This window comes from Bacillus rossius, chromosome 2 (assembly GCF_032445375.1).
Source record: "Bacillus rossius redtenbacheri isolate Brsri chromosome 2, Brsri_v3, whole genome shotgun sequence".
In the NCBI taxonomy this organism is placed as follows: Eukaryota; Metazoa; Arthropoda; class Insecta; order Phasmatodea; family Bacillidae; genus Bacillus; species Bacillus rossius.
The window spans coordinates 28,269,744-28,289,536 of record NC_086331.1 but is presented as its reverse complement, the minus strand read 5'-3'; the positions used below and the strand labels follow the sequence as shown (position 1 = coordinate 28,289,536).

General features: G+C 39.2%; 1 protein-coding gene across 4 annotated transcripts in view; it reads right to left on the bottom strand.

Annotated features, from left to right (window-relative positions):
- LOC134529196 (SRSF protein kinase 3-like) overlaps positions 1-19,793 on the bottom strand; it is a 270,468-nt gene that overhangs the window by 100,556 nt on the left and 150,119 nt on the right. Inside the window, exon 1 of one of the 4 annotated variants that reach the window (XM_063363042.1) lies at positions 13,150-13,538. The exons of the other annotated variants lie outside the window; for them this stretch is intronic. Coding sequence (XP_063219112.1) covers positions 13,150-13,517 — 368 coding nt within the window. The 5' untranslated portion in view covers positions 13,518-13,538. Of the gene's footprint in view, positions 1-13,149; positions 13,539-19,793 lie in introns of those variants that run through there. 4 annotated transcript variants of the gene reach the window in all.

Here is a 19,793-nt window from a genome sequence, read left to right as displayed (position 1 = left end):
AGATATATTACTTAAATAGAATTTTTTAATTATTTCATCAGCGAGAATTAATTTATCTCATTCAAAGGTACTTGTTGCAAGTAGTTCTGCTTTTCAACAACAGATGTTGCCACATGTTACTTGCAGGTAAATTATATTTAGTTCTTTTATGCGGGATGCGGGATGCTCACTAACAATCGCAAAAGAAAGATGGCTTCGCTAGACTCCAAGGAGAAGGAAGTTCGTCCTTCCTGTTAGTGCTTCTTAGATTTCTCAGAGATTATTATTTGACTGAGTAATGATTTTTTTTTTAATTTCCACCTGATAAAAATATTACAAGTGTTGATTAAGTAGCTGAAATTCACTAATTACATGTAACCTTGAAAAAAAAATGACATGCCTCATTAAGTAAAAAAAATCCTTCATGCAGAGATCAATTTCTCATCTGTAACCAGAAGCACTCGGAGAAAACCTTCAGATGTCTAGTCAGGAATAATCAGAAGCACCCAGAGAAAACCATCAAAATATTGTCAAGAATAATCAGAAGCACACGGAGAAAACCACCATAATATTGTCAAGAATAATCGGAAGCACACGGAAAAAACCATCAAAATATTGACGATAATAATCAGGAGCACACGAAGAAAACCACCATAATATTGACAATAATAATCAGGAGCACACGAAGAAAACCACCATAATATTGACAAGAATAATAAGGAGCACCCGGAGAAAACCACCATAATATTGACAAGAATAATCGGAAGCACACGGAGAAAACCGCCACAAGTTTTCTTTGATATCATAAAATTACAAAAAAAATTAATAAAAAAATTCAAAATAAAAACGAAAAAAATACAAACATTCTGCTAGCTTGTGAACTTCTCTTTGATGTGCAAAGTTAGAGTTCTAGTACAAGCCAGAATCAGTTTTTGAATTTTTTTCGTTTTTATTTTGAATTTTTTTATTAAATTTTTTGTAATTTTATGATATCAAAGAAAACGTGTAGCGGTTTTTTCCGTGTGCTTCTGATTATTCTTGTCAATATTATGGTGGTTTTCTCCGGGTGCTCCTGATTATTCTTGTCAATATTATGGTGGTTTTCTTCGTGTGCTCCTGATTATTATTGTCAATATTTTGATGGTTTTCTCCGTGTGCTTCCGATTATTCTTGACAATAATATGGTGGTTTTCTCCGTGTGCTTCTGATTATTCTTGACAATATTTTGATCGTTTTCTCTGGGTGCTTCTGATTATTCCTGACTAGACATCTGATGGTTTTCTCCGAGTGCTTCTGGTTACAGATGAGAAATTGATCTCTGCATGAAGGATTTTTTTTACTTAATGAGGCATGTCATTTTTTTTTCATGGTTACATGTAATTAGTGAATTTCTGCTATTTAATCAACACTTGTAATATTTTTATCAGGTGGAAATTAAAAAAAAAATATCATTACTCAGTCAAATAATAATCTCTGAGAAATCTAAGAAGCACTAACAGGAAGGACGAACTTCCTTCTCCTTGGAGTCTAGCGAAGCCATCCTTCTTTTGCGATCGTTAGTGAGCATCCCGCATCCCGCATAAAAGAACTAAATATAATTTACCTGCAAGTAACATGTTGCAACATCTGTTGTTGAAAAGCAGAACTACTTGCAACAAGTACCTTTGAATGAGATAAATTAATTCTCGCTGATGAAATAATTAAAAAATTCTATTTAAGTAATATATCTAATTTAAAACTCTTAGTTTGCGTCTGGAATTAGTCTCAGTAACTAATATGAATCCTGATTCGGGATTAGTTGCTGTATCAAAACGTCATCACTGTAGATACTGTAGCAAGGTGTTTACCTTGAGAAAGAATGCTAAACGACATTAGAGAAGCGAGTGTAATTTGGGTCCTTGTCAAAAACCATTTCATTGCAGTCAGTGTCAGAAATCCTTTAGTAGAAGATATTACTTGGATAGACATTACAAGACCTGTACAATTAAGATGAATAAAGATAACGAAGACTGGGCTACAACATCGCGGAAGAGGAACGAAGGCGAAAAAGCTAATGCTAAAATTACTGATCTAGATCAAGATAATGATTTAAAATTTAAAACAAACGAAGGAAGTTGTAACCACATTAGAAATGAAAATATATTTACTCCAATATCTAGTCGTCTCCATGAAAATGTGAAAGTTGGAGAACCACCTGAAGCTTACAAGGTCGAAGACTTTGATGAATCATCTGAAGCTGGCATGATTGAAGATTGTGGTGACACATCTGAGGCTGACATGATTGAGTACTGTACTGAAGCACCTAAAGAAGGCAAGATCGAAGACTGTGATGGCGGTCTGAGACCAAAACGATGGAAACGACGTAATAAAATAAATTATCCTGATCAAGTTTGTGATGCTGACATGATTGAAGACTGTGGTGACACATCAGAAGCTGGCATGAACGAAGACTGCTGACACATCTAAGGGTGACATGATTGAGTACTGCGCTGAAGCACCAAAAGCATGCAAGAGCGAAGACTGTGATGGTGGTTTGAGACCAAAACGATGGAAACGTCGTAATAAAATAAATTATCCTGATCAAGCTTGTGATAATCACTGGAACGATGACAAAAGTGACCTTGTGGTTGGTGTTAAAACGATAGACATCAGAGATAATAATATTTATTATAAACATGCAAGGATGATGATGAACGCAGCAGAAGAGATTGATTATACCTCATGGGAAGATCCTAACATATTGGTTGACAGGCTACGACTACTTCATGGATCGCTTTGTGCAGGAAACTATTCGAACATTAAAGAAATATCCTTCTTACTCAAAGAACTGAGGGAAGCTGGCTACATACAATAATGGATTAAATTAAATGTATGTGTATAAACTTGAAGATAAATTAATATATTTTCTTTCCAAATAGTATCTACCATTTATCGAAATCTGATTTCTAAATAAAACTTATAACTTAAAGGTGCAAAATACGTTACCACTGCCAGTCAAAATGTATACTAATAAAGACATGTTAGTAATCATGCCAAGTTCGATAAGAAAAGTAATTGGAATCAGTTGGAACCAATTGAAGATGGAGCTGTTGGAGCAATTGGAGCCTTTTGAAGCATTTGGAGCCTTTTGGAGCTGTTGGAGCCATTTGGAGCATTTGGAGCCTTTTGAAGAATTTGGAGCCTTTTTTGGAGTCATTTGGAGCTGCTGGAGACATTTGGGGCTGTCAAGCATTTGGAGGCCGTTTGAAGCATTTGGAGCCTTTTGAAGCATTTGGAGCCTTTTTTGGAGTCATTTGGAGCATTTGCAGCTGCTGGAGACATTTGGGGCTGTCAAGCATTTGGAGGCCGTTTGGAGCATTTGGAGCCATTTGGAGCTGTGTTAAGCATTTGGAGGCTGTTGGAGCTGTTGGAGCTAAGAAGTAGTCGTTGCACGTCTATGCAGGGCTAAATGTTTATAAGATTGCAGGCTTTCGCAAGTGATTCTGTAGTAGGATAGAAATTGTGTAATAAATATTATGTTTGTAAAAGACTTTGTGGTGTTTTATTTCTCGAACCTTACACTTTTTCTTGTACTTAAATTAAAGTTTTTTTTATCGGCCAGGGATCGAACCAAGGACCTTAGTCGATCTAATCAATCAGTATATAGATTACAAATTTATTTAATGAATTTTGAACTTTTTCCCGAATCTCTAGCATTACTATTACGAATTTCCAATATGGAGGTCTTGATGTCTGATAGGATGATGGTAGTAGAGGATTTAAAGTCTCTTTAAGAATGTTGAACATGGTTTATTGAAATTATTATTTTTTTTCTCATAAAATTAAACATTATTGCATCGATCGAGGATCGAACCGAGGACTGGAGCGGATCGAATCAATATGTAAGTTAATGAGTGATTTTTTGATGAATTATGGATTTTTCCCCGCTTTTCTAGCTACATTATTACATAATTTCAAGATAGCGGCCGAATTTCAAGATGGCGGGTGTCACAGCAATAAATGATTACTGCACTCTAGCGGGTTAGAATAAAATTATCCAGATGGAAATGTACTCTATAATACGAGTACACACACAAGATGGTGTACTCCAGCAGGTGGTAGCTCCTGGTAGCATGTACTGAACATAAAATGTCGGATCCATGATGGTCGACAAGGACAAAGTCAAATTTCAAGGTCAAGGTCAAAGGTGTGGTGACCAGATAATTATACTAACATGGTATCAGCACACTCTAGCAGACGAAAACAAGATGGTGATCTCCGGCGGGTGATTACAAGATGGCGGCCGTCACGAGAAGTGCAACGGTGGTTTTAAGGATTTTTTTATTATTTAATTAGGTTGATTAATTTTTTTAAGGATTTTTAAATTTTTTCCCGAATCTCTAGCATTAAAATTACGGATTTTCAAGATAGCGGACATGACGTCATACTAGGTGAAGATATATATACTTTGACATAAGTGGTGGGTGTCAGTCTGCCAGCAGCCACCGCGGGGGAAGGATCGGTCGCCATTTTTTATTTTTTTTGCACTCGTCGGGTTTGAACCGAGGACTCCGGGCTCTGTGTCGTAAAATTACATTTTTTATAAAAAAATTATTAAAATTTTATTAAGTGAATTTTTTATAATTTTTTTTTAAAAAATTTCATTAAAATCGGATAATAAATAAAAAAGTTAAAGATGGCGACCGTAACGAAAATTGCAATGGTGACGTCATCATCCAATATTGCGGAAAACACAACGCCGGAATGTTCGAGAAAACAAAATGACGTCATCCAAAATGGCCGCCGTGATCTACTTGTCCAGTTATGCTGTGTCCCGTTACACTGTGTCCCGTTACACTCATCCAAGATGGCGGCCTCCAGTGTAACAGAAAAAAATAAATATGGTGACAGAGACGAAAATTTCATCATAATGAGTGGGGCGCTCGATTTAAAGATGGCGTATCCAAGATGGCCGTCGGGGTCAAGGTCAAAGTCACGGTACAACTTGTCCCGATACGCTGTGTCCCGTTACGCTCATCCAAGATGACCGTCGTGACGTCAGAGATGGACGTGACGTCAGAGATGTGGCTCGGCACCTGGCACCGGACCCTGGACCCTGTGCCAGGAGCCCCTATTGTATACTATTTGCTGTGGTTTCGTGAAAACGCTTAAATATATCTAACATACAATATTTAGGCACTAATGTGTATAAATGCATATTTCACGTCAATCACTTAAAACTGTTTCCAAAAATCAATAGGAACAAATGCAAAAAACATACCTACATTAGAAGATCATAAAATGTAAACCTTCACAGTTCACACGTAGGTCTGCACACAAAATGATGTTATTTTAACTCGATTACATTTGTAGTTTGTTAGAGGAAACTTCCATATGTACAAAAATAATGTAACTTTAAACTAATTTTGATTATAAAATTGTAAATTGTGGTTGGCTTAGTATTTCAGCACATGTATGGACCTACAAATTAACTGCAGATAATTTTCACTTCTTCAATGACATGCATGCCTTCTTTAAAAAAATTGCATCAAAATTCTGTTCATAACAAAGTCCTCTCTGTGATGATTTCAGTTTGACCAGTTTATCTAGAGTTGCATCACACATTGATGCTCTGAATTGCTGCAGCTATTTCAGCAGCTAAATCTATTAGGTGGCAAGGGCATCTAATAACAATTAAGTTCGGCATTTCTTGCTTTAGGTCACTAGCTACGCCACTTTTGTTACCAATCATCACTGGTGCGTTATCTACACTCAGAGATAGACAGAAAAAGGGATGCCATTTTCTTTCAAATCTCTAAGAAGAAGGTTGCTAATATTTAAACCAGTCGAATCACCCTCTAAAACTGGGAGAGACAACAGATTACTCACCATTGCAGATGTATCTTTGTTGTAGAAAGTAATCACGATAGGATACAGCTTTGCATCACCCTGATTGCTTCCATCCGTCGCCACTGAAAAAACTTCACTTTTCAAGATCTCAACATTAGTTGCATGAGTTTCCTCTTCCATTTCTGCAATTATAGCTGATGTTTTCGTTCTTGCGCAGCTGTATTTTTTTGCAATTTCGCTGTCCGGGAACATTTTCCTGAACGAGCCCGCGTGATCAGCACAAGTTATTGACAAATTGTGTTCCACGATAAAAGACGTAACTAAACATTCTGCACGAATTATACGGTTCTCAGACGTATCAGAAACAAAATTCAGCTTCTTATTTGAATCAATGCACTTTATGCTATCAACATGTTTTTTTTTTGTTTAGCAGTGTTTAAACACTTCGTTTCTGCCAGCATGCGCGAGTGAAAAATCACAACGGCACGCAACACAATACGCATAATTTTCACATTTACGAGACGATATGATGTGCGGTAACTCTTCTGCATATAACTTGTTGAAAGTTGTTTTGTAGTGTTTCTTCACGCTGCATTGCTGCGACATCATAAACATAGAATATATATACGCTAATCCACTACATAACCAACAACACATCTAGAAACAACCACGGCCGCCATTAACGATCAAAAACAACTGGTCGAAAAAAGCAACAGGTCGAAGTTATTCCATCTTGAATCGAAGTCGCAAGCGATATATCTCCGACCAATCTAGTGCGATACGATTGTATCGATACAGTTACAACCTATTGACACGAAAACGTACACGGTACAAAAAAATAAAAAAAACCTAAAACTCGTGAGGAAGGGATGTTCCATCGTGAGGGCGTGACACACATATACAAATAGTGAGCCTCACGCCAAAATCGTGAGAGTTGGCAGCTATGTACTGGCCTTAGAGCCACCATTATTTCGCGTATTTTTCTTAATCCAGTAAAGACTCCACTTTATACCGAGATGCACATGATTTGGTTACACTGTCTATTACCGATTCACGGTCGCCCAGGGTGTGTCGAGGCTAAGAAGACATACGTGTGTTGCATGTCTACAAAAAGGGAAACAAAAATATGCTTCTGAATGAAGTCTAAATGGGTTATAAATAGTTCACATGATATAAATCGTCAGCAATAATATCGTCTTCCTGATTAAGTTCATCAGCAACGTGTGTTGCACGATAGTCGCCTAGCCAACTAGCAATATGTCACACTCTGCGCGATTGTCGCCTAGCCAGGTCTGATTGTCACTTGCCAGTAGCCTGATTTTAAGTCCAATGACGAGAATATTTTAGCGGCCTTAGGTCCAGCTATCGTGGCGGCGATGTTCAACAGGGGTGGCGGGGCGTTACTGATGTGAACGAGCAGCCACCGCATGCAACGGCACGAAGAATAGCAATACCCGGGGTGTCTTGTCACGTTCCCCGCTCGCGGAAGACCCGGGAATCGACGGGATTCGTGCGATCACGCCATTCAACCGCCGTCGACCCGACTCACTTTGCTACCAAAAAAAAAAAAAAAAAAATCCTCGAGACCCTCAGACCTCTAGTAATCGCATAAAGATAGCCATACACGCACAGGAAAAGCTTCTGAGATTTCCTTGGGGATTTCCTCTACCGAATCCTCACCCACACACGAAGAGGATTTTCTTGACGAAATCCTCGAGGTCGACTGTCGTCAATGCAATACACGCCCCAGGGAGAGGTCTGTGGAGTCCGGAGCCCTACAGCCAGGTGTATATATATATATATATATACTAGCTGCCCGACCCGGCTTCGGATGGCTATACTAATGGGAAAAAAATTAAGCCACATCTCCCATTTACAGTATTGGTAAATAAAAAAAATTTCAGTGAAAATTTATTACAATGCTGTATAATGTACCGGAGAGAAAATGAATAGCACAGATGGTTTCCCGACTCGTGCACGCAACGTACAACTGATGTACCCGTACTTCGCTACGGCAGTCTACAGGCAGATCACTCTTGCGCCGCTCATTATACATGTCCCTCCTTGTGGGTACGCCACTGCCGCGCGATGCCCGTTGCCATGGAGACGCAGAAGGCATGAACAATGCAAAATCCTGTTCTCATGCAGACAAAGTACCCACTGTTGCCCTGGTTTTAACCACCCATGGGATCTAATTTTCGGAAAATGTCATCCTGCGTAACATAAGGAACATTACTGTGAAGTTTCAAGTCTGTAAAATATATATACTTGAAAAAAGGGCAATAAAAACAAATTAAACACAGAGAGAGGAAAAAAAACAATAGTTTAGGTTTGCGATTTAAAGTGATAAAAAGTATTTAAATACTAATTGAACTCTTAAGAGGGTACTGATTACTTCGTTGTTAATATCACACGGGTGTTTTTTACTTGTATGGGACAATTAAGAATGATAAGCCATCTAGTGCGTGCCAACAATGTTAATAGGCAATGGGAAATAAACTTCTAGCGCCTGCGGCATTGTCAACACACACTTCGTACGTGTACTGCATGTTGCATCTAACCCCCTCCAACGCATTTGATTCTAAATTGAACTTTTAGTAAGGATCCCTAATGTTATTGATGATATAATATAGCCTATAGCCTTCCTCGATAAATGTACTGTCCAACACTGAAAGAATTTTTCAAATCGGACCAGTGGTTCCGGAGATTAGCGCGTTCAAACAAACAAACAAACAAACAAACAAACTCTTCAGATTTATAATATTAGTATAGATATATATATATATCTTTGTGAATATAAATAAGAATTATAGCAACTTAGCTACATACGGTTACAGAGAAATTAATTTGGAGGATTGTTTTAATTCTTAAGCTGGAGTCACAATTCCACGACGGGCACGACATGTCAGGCCCGACACACTCAATAGCCAATGAAATACGAGGTCGCCGTGACGTCGGCCCGACAGAATACGCGCCCCGACGGCCCGCAAGGAATAGATTATATTTCTAATTTTGTCGTGTCGTGCTGCCCGACAGAAAGAAAAAAAAACGGAATCTTAAGCGGAAACCTTCCAGAACTAAACTTCAAAAATATTTACCTACTTGGTAAATCATTCTGCTGAAAAATGAAATTTCGTTTGATGTGTGGATAGGCTTTAATATTATTAGCTTGGCTTCATCTGTTTATATAAACGGATATCATAATGATTGAGGTCAATGTTATTATTGTAGTTTGGTGAAGATTTAATTTAAGAATGGTCGAATTGAGCGAAGAACTTATAATATTTAAAAGTTCGCGCTCATGGTATTCTATATGACATTGGGTTGAAAGACTACAGAAATTTGCCAAAAGAAAAAGCATGGGCTGAGATAGCATGTTCCTTTTCTCTTCTAGGCTGTTTTTAGCGCATTCTCTACTATATTTTATTAAAGTATTTGGTTTGGAATGAGTTGAAAGTCAAATCAGTCGTGCTGTAACGATGTACGACGGTTTGTCGGGTCTGTCGTGTCGTGTTCGTCGTGGCACTGTGACTCCAGTTTTAGTGGGATGCAAATAACGTGTTCCCTCCCCCCCCCCCCCCGGCCCAACATGCCTCACACACAGAGGCGGCAGGAATTGTGTGTCCAAGTATGCTCTTTTGCACAAGTGTTATTTGTAAGCATGTATTTCATACAAACTTGAAACGTTGCTTCATGTATTATATATCTTTATATATATATTTCTTGTGTGCGTGTGTATGTCACTGAACTCCTCCTAGACGGCTGGACCGATTTTGATGAAATTTTGTGTGTGAGTTCACGGGGATTCGAGGATGGTTTAGATTCACAATTGGATATTTTATCTCGATTCTGAGTTAAGAAAAACTAAAAAAAAAAAAACACGCTTTAAAAGCAAAAATTGCAACGCATTATTAGAAGCCATTAAGTTTTGCTATTGTAAGGAACTAAGTAGAGAGTAAGAAAAAAATAAAGATCCTGACAGTTTATAGTGTCGCCATATTTGTTTCAATTTTCAATACCCTTTTTGTATATTACAATTTAAATTGCAGAAAAAAAATCATGTTTCATAGCCACACAAATAGTGAGGATGGTTTAGATTCACAATTGGATATTTTATCTCGATTCTGAGTTAATAAAAACTAAAAAAACACGCTTTAAAAGCAAAAATTGCAAAGCATTATTAGAAGCCATTATGTTTTTTTATTGTAAGGAACTAAGTAGAGAGTAAGAAAAAAATAAAGATCCTGACAGTTTATAGTGTCGCCATATTTGTTTCAATTTTCAATACCCTTTTTGTATATTGCAATTTACATTGCAGAAAAAAATCATGTTTCATAGCCACACAAATAGTGAGTGTGTGTCATTTCTCTATGTCCACGGGGTTTCGCCGCGTCAATTTTCTCCTTGGAGCGAACCCGTCCGCTTAATTAAATAAACAGCTTTTATCGTTGAATGATTTCATGATTTATTTAATGAAAATATGCTCTCATAAAAAAATTAGTCAGATAGACATTCAATAGGTGTCTTTCTCTCACTCTCTCTCTCTCTCTCTGAAATGTATGTAGCTTGCTCGCGGGTCAGTAATGCAGACAATCTTTACATTCTAGCTCAAGACGGAAAAAACAGTAAATGTGGTTTACAAAGACATTTTATGAAGTGTCTTTCCGTCATTACATTTGAAAGTAGAAACATATTTACTCAAAATTTAGGTAGTAACATATTTTTATTGCAAAGACTGAAATAGAGGTGAGAAAAATTATCATTTGTGAACATAAGAAAACTACTACAACTGTATCAACTGTTATGTTATAATGTTTAAATTTCTAAATGGTGCAAGATAATACAAAATTCCATGCGGAAATAGTCGTGGGCAGCAGATATGTATAGTTATAGGTGTGGGGCTATGCATGCTGATTTTTCAAATACTGCATGGATGCGGACATGTAAGAATAATCTATCTATCTTACTATAATAAAACAGTACTTTTTCTGTCTGTCTGTTTGTACGCGATTTTGATGAAATTTTGTGTGTGAGTTCACGGGGATTCGAGGATGGTTTAGATTCACAATTGGATATTTTATCTCGATTCTGAGTTAAGAAAAACTAAAAATACACGCTTTAAAAGCAAAAAACTAAGCATTGCTGATAATTAGCCTCCATGGAAACGGGCTTTTGCATTGTTGTTGCCTTCTGCGTAACCATGGGAAAGGTTTTTGGTAACGGCAGTGGCGTGCCCAAGAGGAGGGGTATGTATAATGAGAAGATACAAAATGTCCAGCGTAGAAATACTTACCGCCATATCCATATCTCACAAAAAGTACATTTGGGCAGGACAATGTCTGTCGGGTCCGCTAGAAAGATATATAGAGAGATAGAGATATAAATATAAAGATAGAGAGAGTTATAGAGATATACATAGAGAGATAGAGAATTAGAGAGATAAAGAGAGATGCTTAGTATACGTTTAAAAAATTACAAAAAAAATTGATTGAGGCATTGCAACGCATGCCGGGCATTATCTAGTAATAATATATGAATTTATGCCTTGTTTTTTAACGAAACAGTCAATCTTCAGAATTTTTTTTAAAAAAACAATGAAATAAAAACTACAACATCAAATGTTCAGTCTTCTTTTCTCAGGTAAAACCATTACTTATATTTATATATGTAAAAGTTGGACTTCTAACAGTTTACTGTTCTGAGATTTTTGTGTGGAAATTTGTTTTTAAAGCACAATTATAAAGAACTTACGCATACAAAATTATATAATGGATGTACGGACCCCCGCCCCACGGCCCCCCTTTCCCTCACTAAACCTGGCAGCGGCCCTGACGCCACGTAGGACTGCGTAGTTCCCGTCTTGGGGCGGGAAAAGATTTGTTTTTTTGTTCGGGATTCCGGGCACTGCGCTGTCCGCAGGCCTCAAGGACACCTCCAAACAAGGCGGGGAATTCCAAACAAGGGTTTCCTGTACGTGTGGGTGTTGCCCGTGGTGAGGGTCACGGCTTCGATCCCAGTTCCAGGCATGACTCAAATTTGTAATCCACTGATCCACTAGAATCTTCAACCTTTCTTGCACTATACGGTGATAAATCAGGATGCTTCATTTAAACGCCCGGCCGCAAGAAGCATAGTATTAACACGCCGACAGTAATGGTGATATGCAGGACTGGTGCAAGGTAAATTGGCGCCCTAGGCGAAAATACCTGAATGCCCCCCCCCCCTTCCCCACCACCACCCCGGCCGTACACCCCAAAAAAATTTCTTTGCCTCAAAATACATCACGTAAGCCTAAGATTTTGTCAACAATCAAATGAAAGCAGGCTTGTGTTTTTTTTTACTTATTACAAATCATAAATTGGTCAACGTGGACTTTAAATAATTACTTATATCAATATAAACATTCCAAACTGTTACAAAAATCCATTTTAATCTAGTTTCAATAATCGTTAAACATATATCAGCTGTTATGTGTCGTGCGCGCCGCCCCCTGCTACTTGGCGCCCTAGGCGGCTGCCTAGTTCGCCTATATGGACGCGCCGGCCCTGGTGATATGCACTTTCACAACACACAACTAACACAGCGTCCTGGCTGCACCAAATGTAAACCCCAAACCTTTATTTATTTGGATTGTTTTAGTCTTTGAAAAATTAATTTTGGTGTAGGTGGTAGTATGGAATTTGGGAAAAGAACACATAACAGCAAGAATTGCAAAATTACATGCAGAAATAAAATTGTTCTCCTCTGAAAATAATTGGACTGTGACGTTTTTAGCTAACTCCATCGCGCGAACATAATAAATGACACAAAGTAGTCAACACGCGCATTTTCTTAGTTATTAAATAAACTTCGTAAATGACGTAAACGTTTAGAGCTTCCGAGTGGCCGAAAACATTTAACGGTTTTAGCAATAACATAGTACGAAGCAAGAGCTAAACCTAGAGCTGCTCACTTAATCCAAATACCGGGCTTGTATATATAAATGCTTATCGCAATGTACGATATAGCAAGTCTTATTGAATCACATGGAGTTGAATTGTTAATGGAAGTTAGGCGGAAGTACGATAGCCCGTCGCTTCCATCCGTCGGTCACGTAACCTGCAGCCAATCGGATGGCCGCAAAAATTCTAACATTCTAACGGATGGATTATATCTGTGGTTTTGGTTGCGGCAGTGTTCTTAAAACTCATGTTCAAACTATTTATTCACGACTCTGAATGTTCCCGAGGAAATACTAATACAATACGTACATAAAAACGACATAAATAGCAAACATCAATAAACATCTCCGAGAGATGAAATACAGTGACGGACGGGTGAGGTGAAGTGGTGTTGACTCACCGTGCGGCGCGCTGCAGCACGGGCTGCGCTGAGGTGCACCGGCGCGGTGCGGCGGGGGCGGCGGGGGTGGCGGGGGTGGCCCGGCGCGGCGGGGGGACGGGGGGAGAGGGGGTGACGGGCGGGACGGGCAGCTGCTCCGCGCGCCACACGCCCAGCAGCAGCAGCAGCGCGGCGAACAGCAGCAGGTGCGCGAGGCAGCGCGCGGCGTGCGGCCACGCGGCTACCTCCACTTCCCCCGGTGGCAGCTGGTGGGCGTGGCGCGGCAGGCACACGGCCCGGCTGCCCCCGCGCTCCGCCGGCAGCCGGCACACGCGCACCACGCAGTCGACCAGCGGTGCGCCGTCCAGCGACAGCCACTGCACGCGCATCTCGTAGGCGGCGCCATCGCGCGCCATGCCATTCTCGGCCGCGACTGCCAGCTGCCGACGCAGCAGCTGGTCCGCCCCGCCGCTGCCGGGCTGCTGGCGCAGCGCCCATCACCCCATCCCCCTATCCCCCCTCCCTGTTCCATTCCCCCTTCAATTCTTCACGTCTCGTCTGGTGGAAATATGATCCACGGCGCCAATTGTTGGCAGGAAAGTGACCAATTTAACGGACCTACGTATTATAAGAAAATGTATTAGTATTGTTTAAAATTGTTTTAGTTTTATTTTAAAACTGTTAAAACTATAGCATTAGATAGACCTAGAAAAACAATTTTTTACTATATAACTTTAATATATTATACGTCAGGTAAATCATGTTCATCTTATGTGCTAATTTTTTGTTATTTTTATATTTGCTAGTGACTTGTTAATTTAGTTTTTATTTTATTGTATTTGTAAGTATCTTTTTTTTTTTTTGGCTATAGTTTTTACTAAGCTAATCTGGCAGGTACCTATTCAGTAAATAAAAGTGGTTATGTGTAATACAAGACTTCGCCACTTAAAATAAGACAATAAATAAATTTTGAAGATACAAATATACTTTCAGGTGAAACTCTAAAATTCTGGGAAAACACCACAGATAAAATAATATTGCTGATACAATAATTGCAGTATGTTTGTAAATCCTCAATTTTTATTTACCACACACCAACATCCGTGCACATTCACTCATATGCTCCTCATGCCGTGCACACACAAAACACACATAAATTATATTAATGGTAACGGATGATATCAACTAATCATGGTCAACTACTGTGTTGGATCTTTACTATCCAAACAGTGGACGGATGGAAAAATCAAATCGCAGCGGAAGTTTCCCGCATGTGGAGATTGACCGGGGCACAAACTCAGCAAAATGTATGTAGCTCGGTAAGAGCCGTTCTATAAATGCGAGATCGGATGAGTACAAAAACTAATATGTGCCAGACCAATGGTTGTAAACTTGTAGCTAAGTTTGACTTTCAAAGTTACAATTTTTTCGATTATTTATTTTAAATGATTTCATTTTAATGTATTCCAGTTATTAATGTACCAGTAAACATTAAACTATCTGTGATTTAAAAAAAAATAAGCCAAATAACGACTAAGGTGACACCGGTGGGCGTATCAAGTGCCTAAAAACATTCAATGTGCTGCCTTTTTGTCGTAAAACTTGAAGCTCAAGTAATTTAAGTAGTAATCGTAACTATATTGAAGGCGAAAAACGACAAGTATCTTTAATATTTAGTTTTATACGATATTAATTTACTTGTTAAAAAGCTAGAAAATAAACATTTTCATAATCTTAACAAGAGCATCCTATTTGCTGTTTTAAGCGGATGTTTGACACTTGTCCGAATCAGTGGCGTAGCGTGGGTGGGGCGGAGGGGGCGGCCCGCCCCGGGCGGCAACCCGCGGGGGCGGGTCGCCGGTGAAGCGGGTTGAGATCTGATCTATGATTCATCCATTACATGTGTCAGACACACTATAATGTTCCATTTTTATCTAAAATTTTGCGCACCAACTATTTTTTAATATTTATTTAAAAGAAAAACTGCGAAATCACTGACAGAGCTCTTTATAACGTTTGTTTGTTTACATACGAACGGCAACATCGCATCACGCCGCGCCGCCCGGCGCGCGCGAGCCGAGTTGAGCGGCACTCCTTATTATGTTAATTACTCATACAAAATCTTTTGTTTCACGCGTCGGCCCGTGTCGATGGCTCTCTTTCGCACTCATTGAATTTAGTACTACGCATTGTACTGTAAAGTTTGACCTTAACCCAGGGCAAACCAAACAACTTCCGCAAACCGGGACACAGTAAAACTCCTATATTATTATTATTATTATTATTATTATTTATTTATTGTTTACAAAAGTTACAATATTTCTTACATTAGTCTCGCAAAACCTATTCACCTAGGTTTGTCTGCGAGTACGGAGTCACACTCGTACATTAAATCTTATTTTATAATACACTTAAAATTGCTCTAATAGCTGTTTGAACATTGATTATTGTTTAAAAAGTATGGAGTATATTAACATAAATTACATTGAGTTAAGGTACATCTTTTTAAGTTTACGACTGAATTTTGTCCTGCTACTTGAATTTAAAACTTCAATAGGGGATGTTTTGTAAATCTAGTAGTAGTCTAGGAATATTTTTTTTTTGTTTTTGGATATCTTGATTATTTATGGTACCTGTCATACAAAGAAAACATAATTTTTCATTTAGCTCAAAAATGGCGCCAACGATTTTTCTCAAATTTCTCGTCATTTTATCTTTTAATAACATCTATAACATGGCTTACTCAGTCAGTTTTTACCGGGAAACTCTAAAAAAGGTAGCTGCCATACAAAATCAATTTTGTTTGTAAATTTTCCTATAAGCCCGGCAAACCACGCCGTCACCAAAACCACTTTTGTTTTGTGATAGATAAAATACTTATTTGAAATTCGAACGTGTCCTCCGGCCAATATTCATGGGAATACATAACTTATTTTACAGGTACAAGAAGAAGACGTACCTGCCGTCGCAGTTGGAAGTAGTTCTGGTCCCACCACAGAGCAGGGTCAAGACGAAGTCGACTCATTAAAAGTACCTCAAGCATCTAGTCATAAGCCTGCAGAAAAAGTGAATGTTGCCAAAGAAGACATAATTGAAATCGTGCCTTCTGCTCCTGCCGAAATCAAAGATGTGAATCTCGACGATGTAGGTTGCTGGCCTTCTCCTATGACCGACGAAGTAAGAACGCTTCTAGTATGTCGCGGATCTGACTCAGTACAGCACATCGATTCCAAATTTGCCGATGTTGTTCGCTCAGGGACTTCAACGAAAGGCGGTACCCGAAAACTAACCAAAGAGTGGTTCTACAAACCATTATCTAACGGCGAAAAGGTTCTCCGAACATGGATGGTGTACTCGCCTTTGAAGCAATCCTTGTATTGTTTTTCTTGCAAGCTGTTTGGCAATTCCGGCTCTAACTTCGCATCTGAAGAAGGATCCAACAAATGGTGGAAGCTAAATCCAAGAATAGGAGACCATGAAAATAGCCTGGGCCATGAACAGAGCTTCTTGAAATGGAAGGAGTTGGAAGTTCGCCTGAACTGTAAAGCAACCATCGATCAGAAACAACAAGAAGTTTTCGAAAGTGAGGAGAAGAAGTGGAGGGATGTACTGTACAGGTTGCTGAATATTATCCAGTTCTTAGCCAAACAGAATCTGGCCTTCAGAGGACATCGAGAAGACATTCGAGGAGATGATAGTGGCAATCGCGGGAACTTTCTGGAGTTAGTGCACCTCCTAGCTAAATACGACCCTCTTCTAATGGAACACCTGACAAAGATAAAGCTGGGAGCAAGAGTCTCAGTTTCGTATCTATCTCCAGAAACCCAGAATGAATTTATAAACTTACTGGGACAGCAAGTTCGATCCACCATCATCCGTCGTATTCAAGAAGCTAAATATTATTGCGTAATCTTCGACAGCACACCAGTCATCTCCCACAATGACCAAATGAGCCAAGTTCTGAGTAGTATACGAATGGCGGAGCTGGGACAGGCGCCAGGCGCTGGTGCTTGGTGCCGATCCACATCTCTGACGTCACGTCCATCTCTGACGTCACGACGGCCATCTTGGATGGTTGTGACCTTGACCTTTGACCTTGACCTTGAATTTGATCCTCAAAAATCGCCAAAATCCGCCAAAATTGGGCAAAATTTGCCCAAAATTCCTCAAAAATCGCCAAAATTTCCATTTCTGTGGAAAAAAGTTCCGCCAAAAAATCTCAAAAAATTCCACAAATTAAAAATTTCTCATTTCGAGGGAAAAATTTCCCGTTTCGAGGGAAAAATTCCCGTTTTTAGTCCTTAAAAATCCCAGCGGCTGAAAATTCCTAAAACTGGCTTAAGCATCCTTAACTCAAGCCTCAGTTAAGCCATTTCTAGGAATAAGGATACCATGACCGTCATCTTGAATTATGACGTCATCGTTGCAATTTCCGTTACGGCCGCCATCTTTAAATTTATTATCCGATTTTAATGAAAAAAAATTTAAAATTCATAAAACAAATTAAATAATAAAATTTTTAATAAAATATTTAAAAAACAAACATTTACGACACGGAGCTCGGAGTCCTCGGTTCGAACCCGACGAGTGCAAAAAAAATAAAAATGGCGACCGATCCTTCCCCCGAGGTGGCTGCAGGCATACTGACTCCCACCACTTTTTATCATCATCTAGTATGACGTCATGGCCGCCATCTTGTCTTCGATGCTGGAAGCCATTATCATTGTATCGTCGGCTAGAGTGCGCCGATGACATGTTAGTTTAATTCGTATCCGCAAGAGTGCAGTAATCATTTATTACTGTGACATCCGCCATCTTGTCATTTGGCCGCCATCTTGAAAATCCGTAATTATTTAGCTAGAAATTCGGGAAAAGTTCCAAAATTCATTAAATAAATCACTCATTAATTTACATATTGATTCGATCGATTCCCGTCCTCGGTTCGATACCCGATCGTTGCAATAATGTTTAATCTTATGTAAAAAAAAATAATTTAAATAAACCATGTTCAACATTCTTAAAGAGACTTTAAATCCTCTACTACCACCATCCTATCAGACATCAAGACCACCATATTGGAAATGTGTAATTTTAATGCTAGAGATCCGGGAAAAAGTTCAGAAATCATTAAATAAATTTCCGATCAATATACTGATTAATTAGATCGACTAAGATCCTTGGTACGATCTAGGATGATGCAAAAAAAATTAAATATATCATCAATTTAACATAATAGTAACAGGTTCGAGGAATTAAACACCGCAAGTTCTTTTACAAACATAATATTTATTACATAATTTCTATTCTACTACAGGATCACTTACGAAAGCCAACAATCTTATAATCATTTAGTTCCGCAGCGGTGTGAAATGACTAATTCTTAGCTCCAATCGGTTTATACTAGACAGAGTCCAGCCAGAACCTTTACAGACATAGTCCACCTCTTCTTGACAGAGTTTCTGGATACCGTTTTTAACAGTTTGCTTCACATCGTTAGAACTGTAAATTACTGCAGCAGATGTCTTGAATGCACACTTCTTCACTTCGTCATCGAACGGATATGGCTTTCCATATATACAGTCCAACCACAAGTTATATTTCAAAGGTCCGTTTGTTGCTACATCATCAGTAAGCTGATTGATTATCTTCTGTCTGATATCGTCAAGAAAATTACAAATGTCCTTTGACTCACCGAACGTATTTAGATAATAGTAGTCTTTCAACGTTCCACGAAATGCAGACTGCGCCAAGTAGAAGCCATTATCGTTCACTTGTAATGCTACGAACACAGTCTTAGGTTTAGTTCCATGTTCAGACGTCATAACAATCGGTTGCTGGGCATCTGTTTTTTTGGTTGTACGCTTTCGTGTCTCCAATCTAAAGCGAGGAGTCGAAATGTCGGCAGGTAGTTCAGCAGTAGGAGCACAGACTCCACCTTTACATTTTTTCGCATGATGTCGCAAACTGTCAATTCGAGTAAACCATTTAAGGCACTCATCACATCGAAACTTCATGCGAGAAGGATTCTTCGCGCATTTGCTCCGCTCATGTCTTCGTGCATCATGGTAAAATGCGAACGACGTATCACAGTAGCTGCAAGGATACCGTGGTGATGAAGACGATCCTTTCAGACCCGATCCAGATACAGGCGTTGCAACAGTAGTACCATTTCCAGGCATTCTCTTATGCACATCGATGCATCGTTGTTGCGCCGAAACCTTTACTTTCTGCCGCACAGCAGGACCTTTGCATGCCTTCATGTGCGTTTTCATATTATCTTTTCTGGCAAACTGCTTATGACATTTCTCACAAACAAACATTTTACGATATAGGTTCTTGGCACATTCGCTCCTCTCGTGTCGCCGAGCATTGCTGTTGTTTGAGAAAATCTTGTCACAGTAACAGCACCGATGTTCGCTAGTTGTCAAATCAGCATCCATTGAAGTCTCCATCGAGGTCGTATCGTCGATCGTCGTGGTTTCCTGCACATCCAGCTCAGTAGTCATTAAGCTATCTTCTGCTGGTGGTATCACATCTGTTGAAATCTCCTCCAATGTTGACATCGTCGTCGTTGCCAACGGGATCTGCTCCACCATTGTCGTCGCTGTCGTCAAGGTTCCCGTAGACGATGATACAACGTCCATCGAGTACGACGTTAAAGTCGG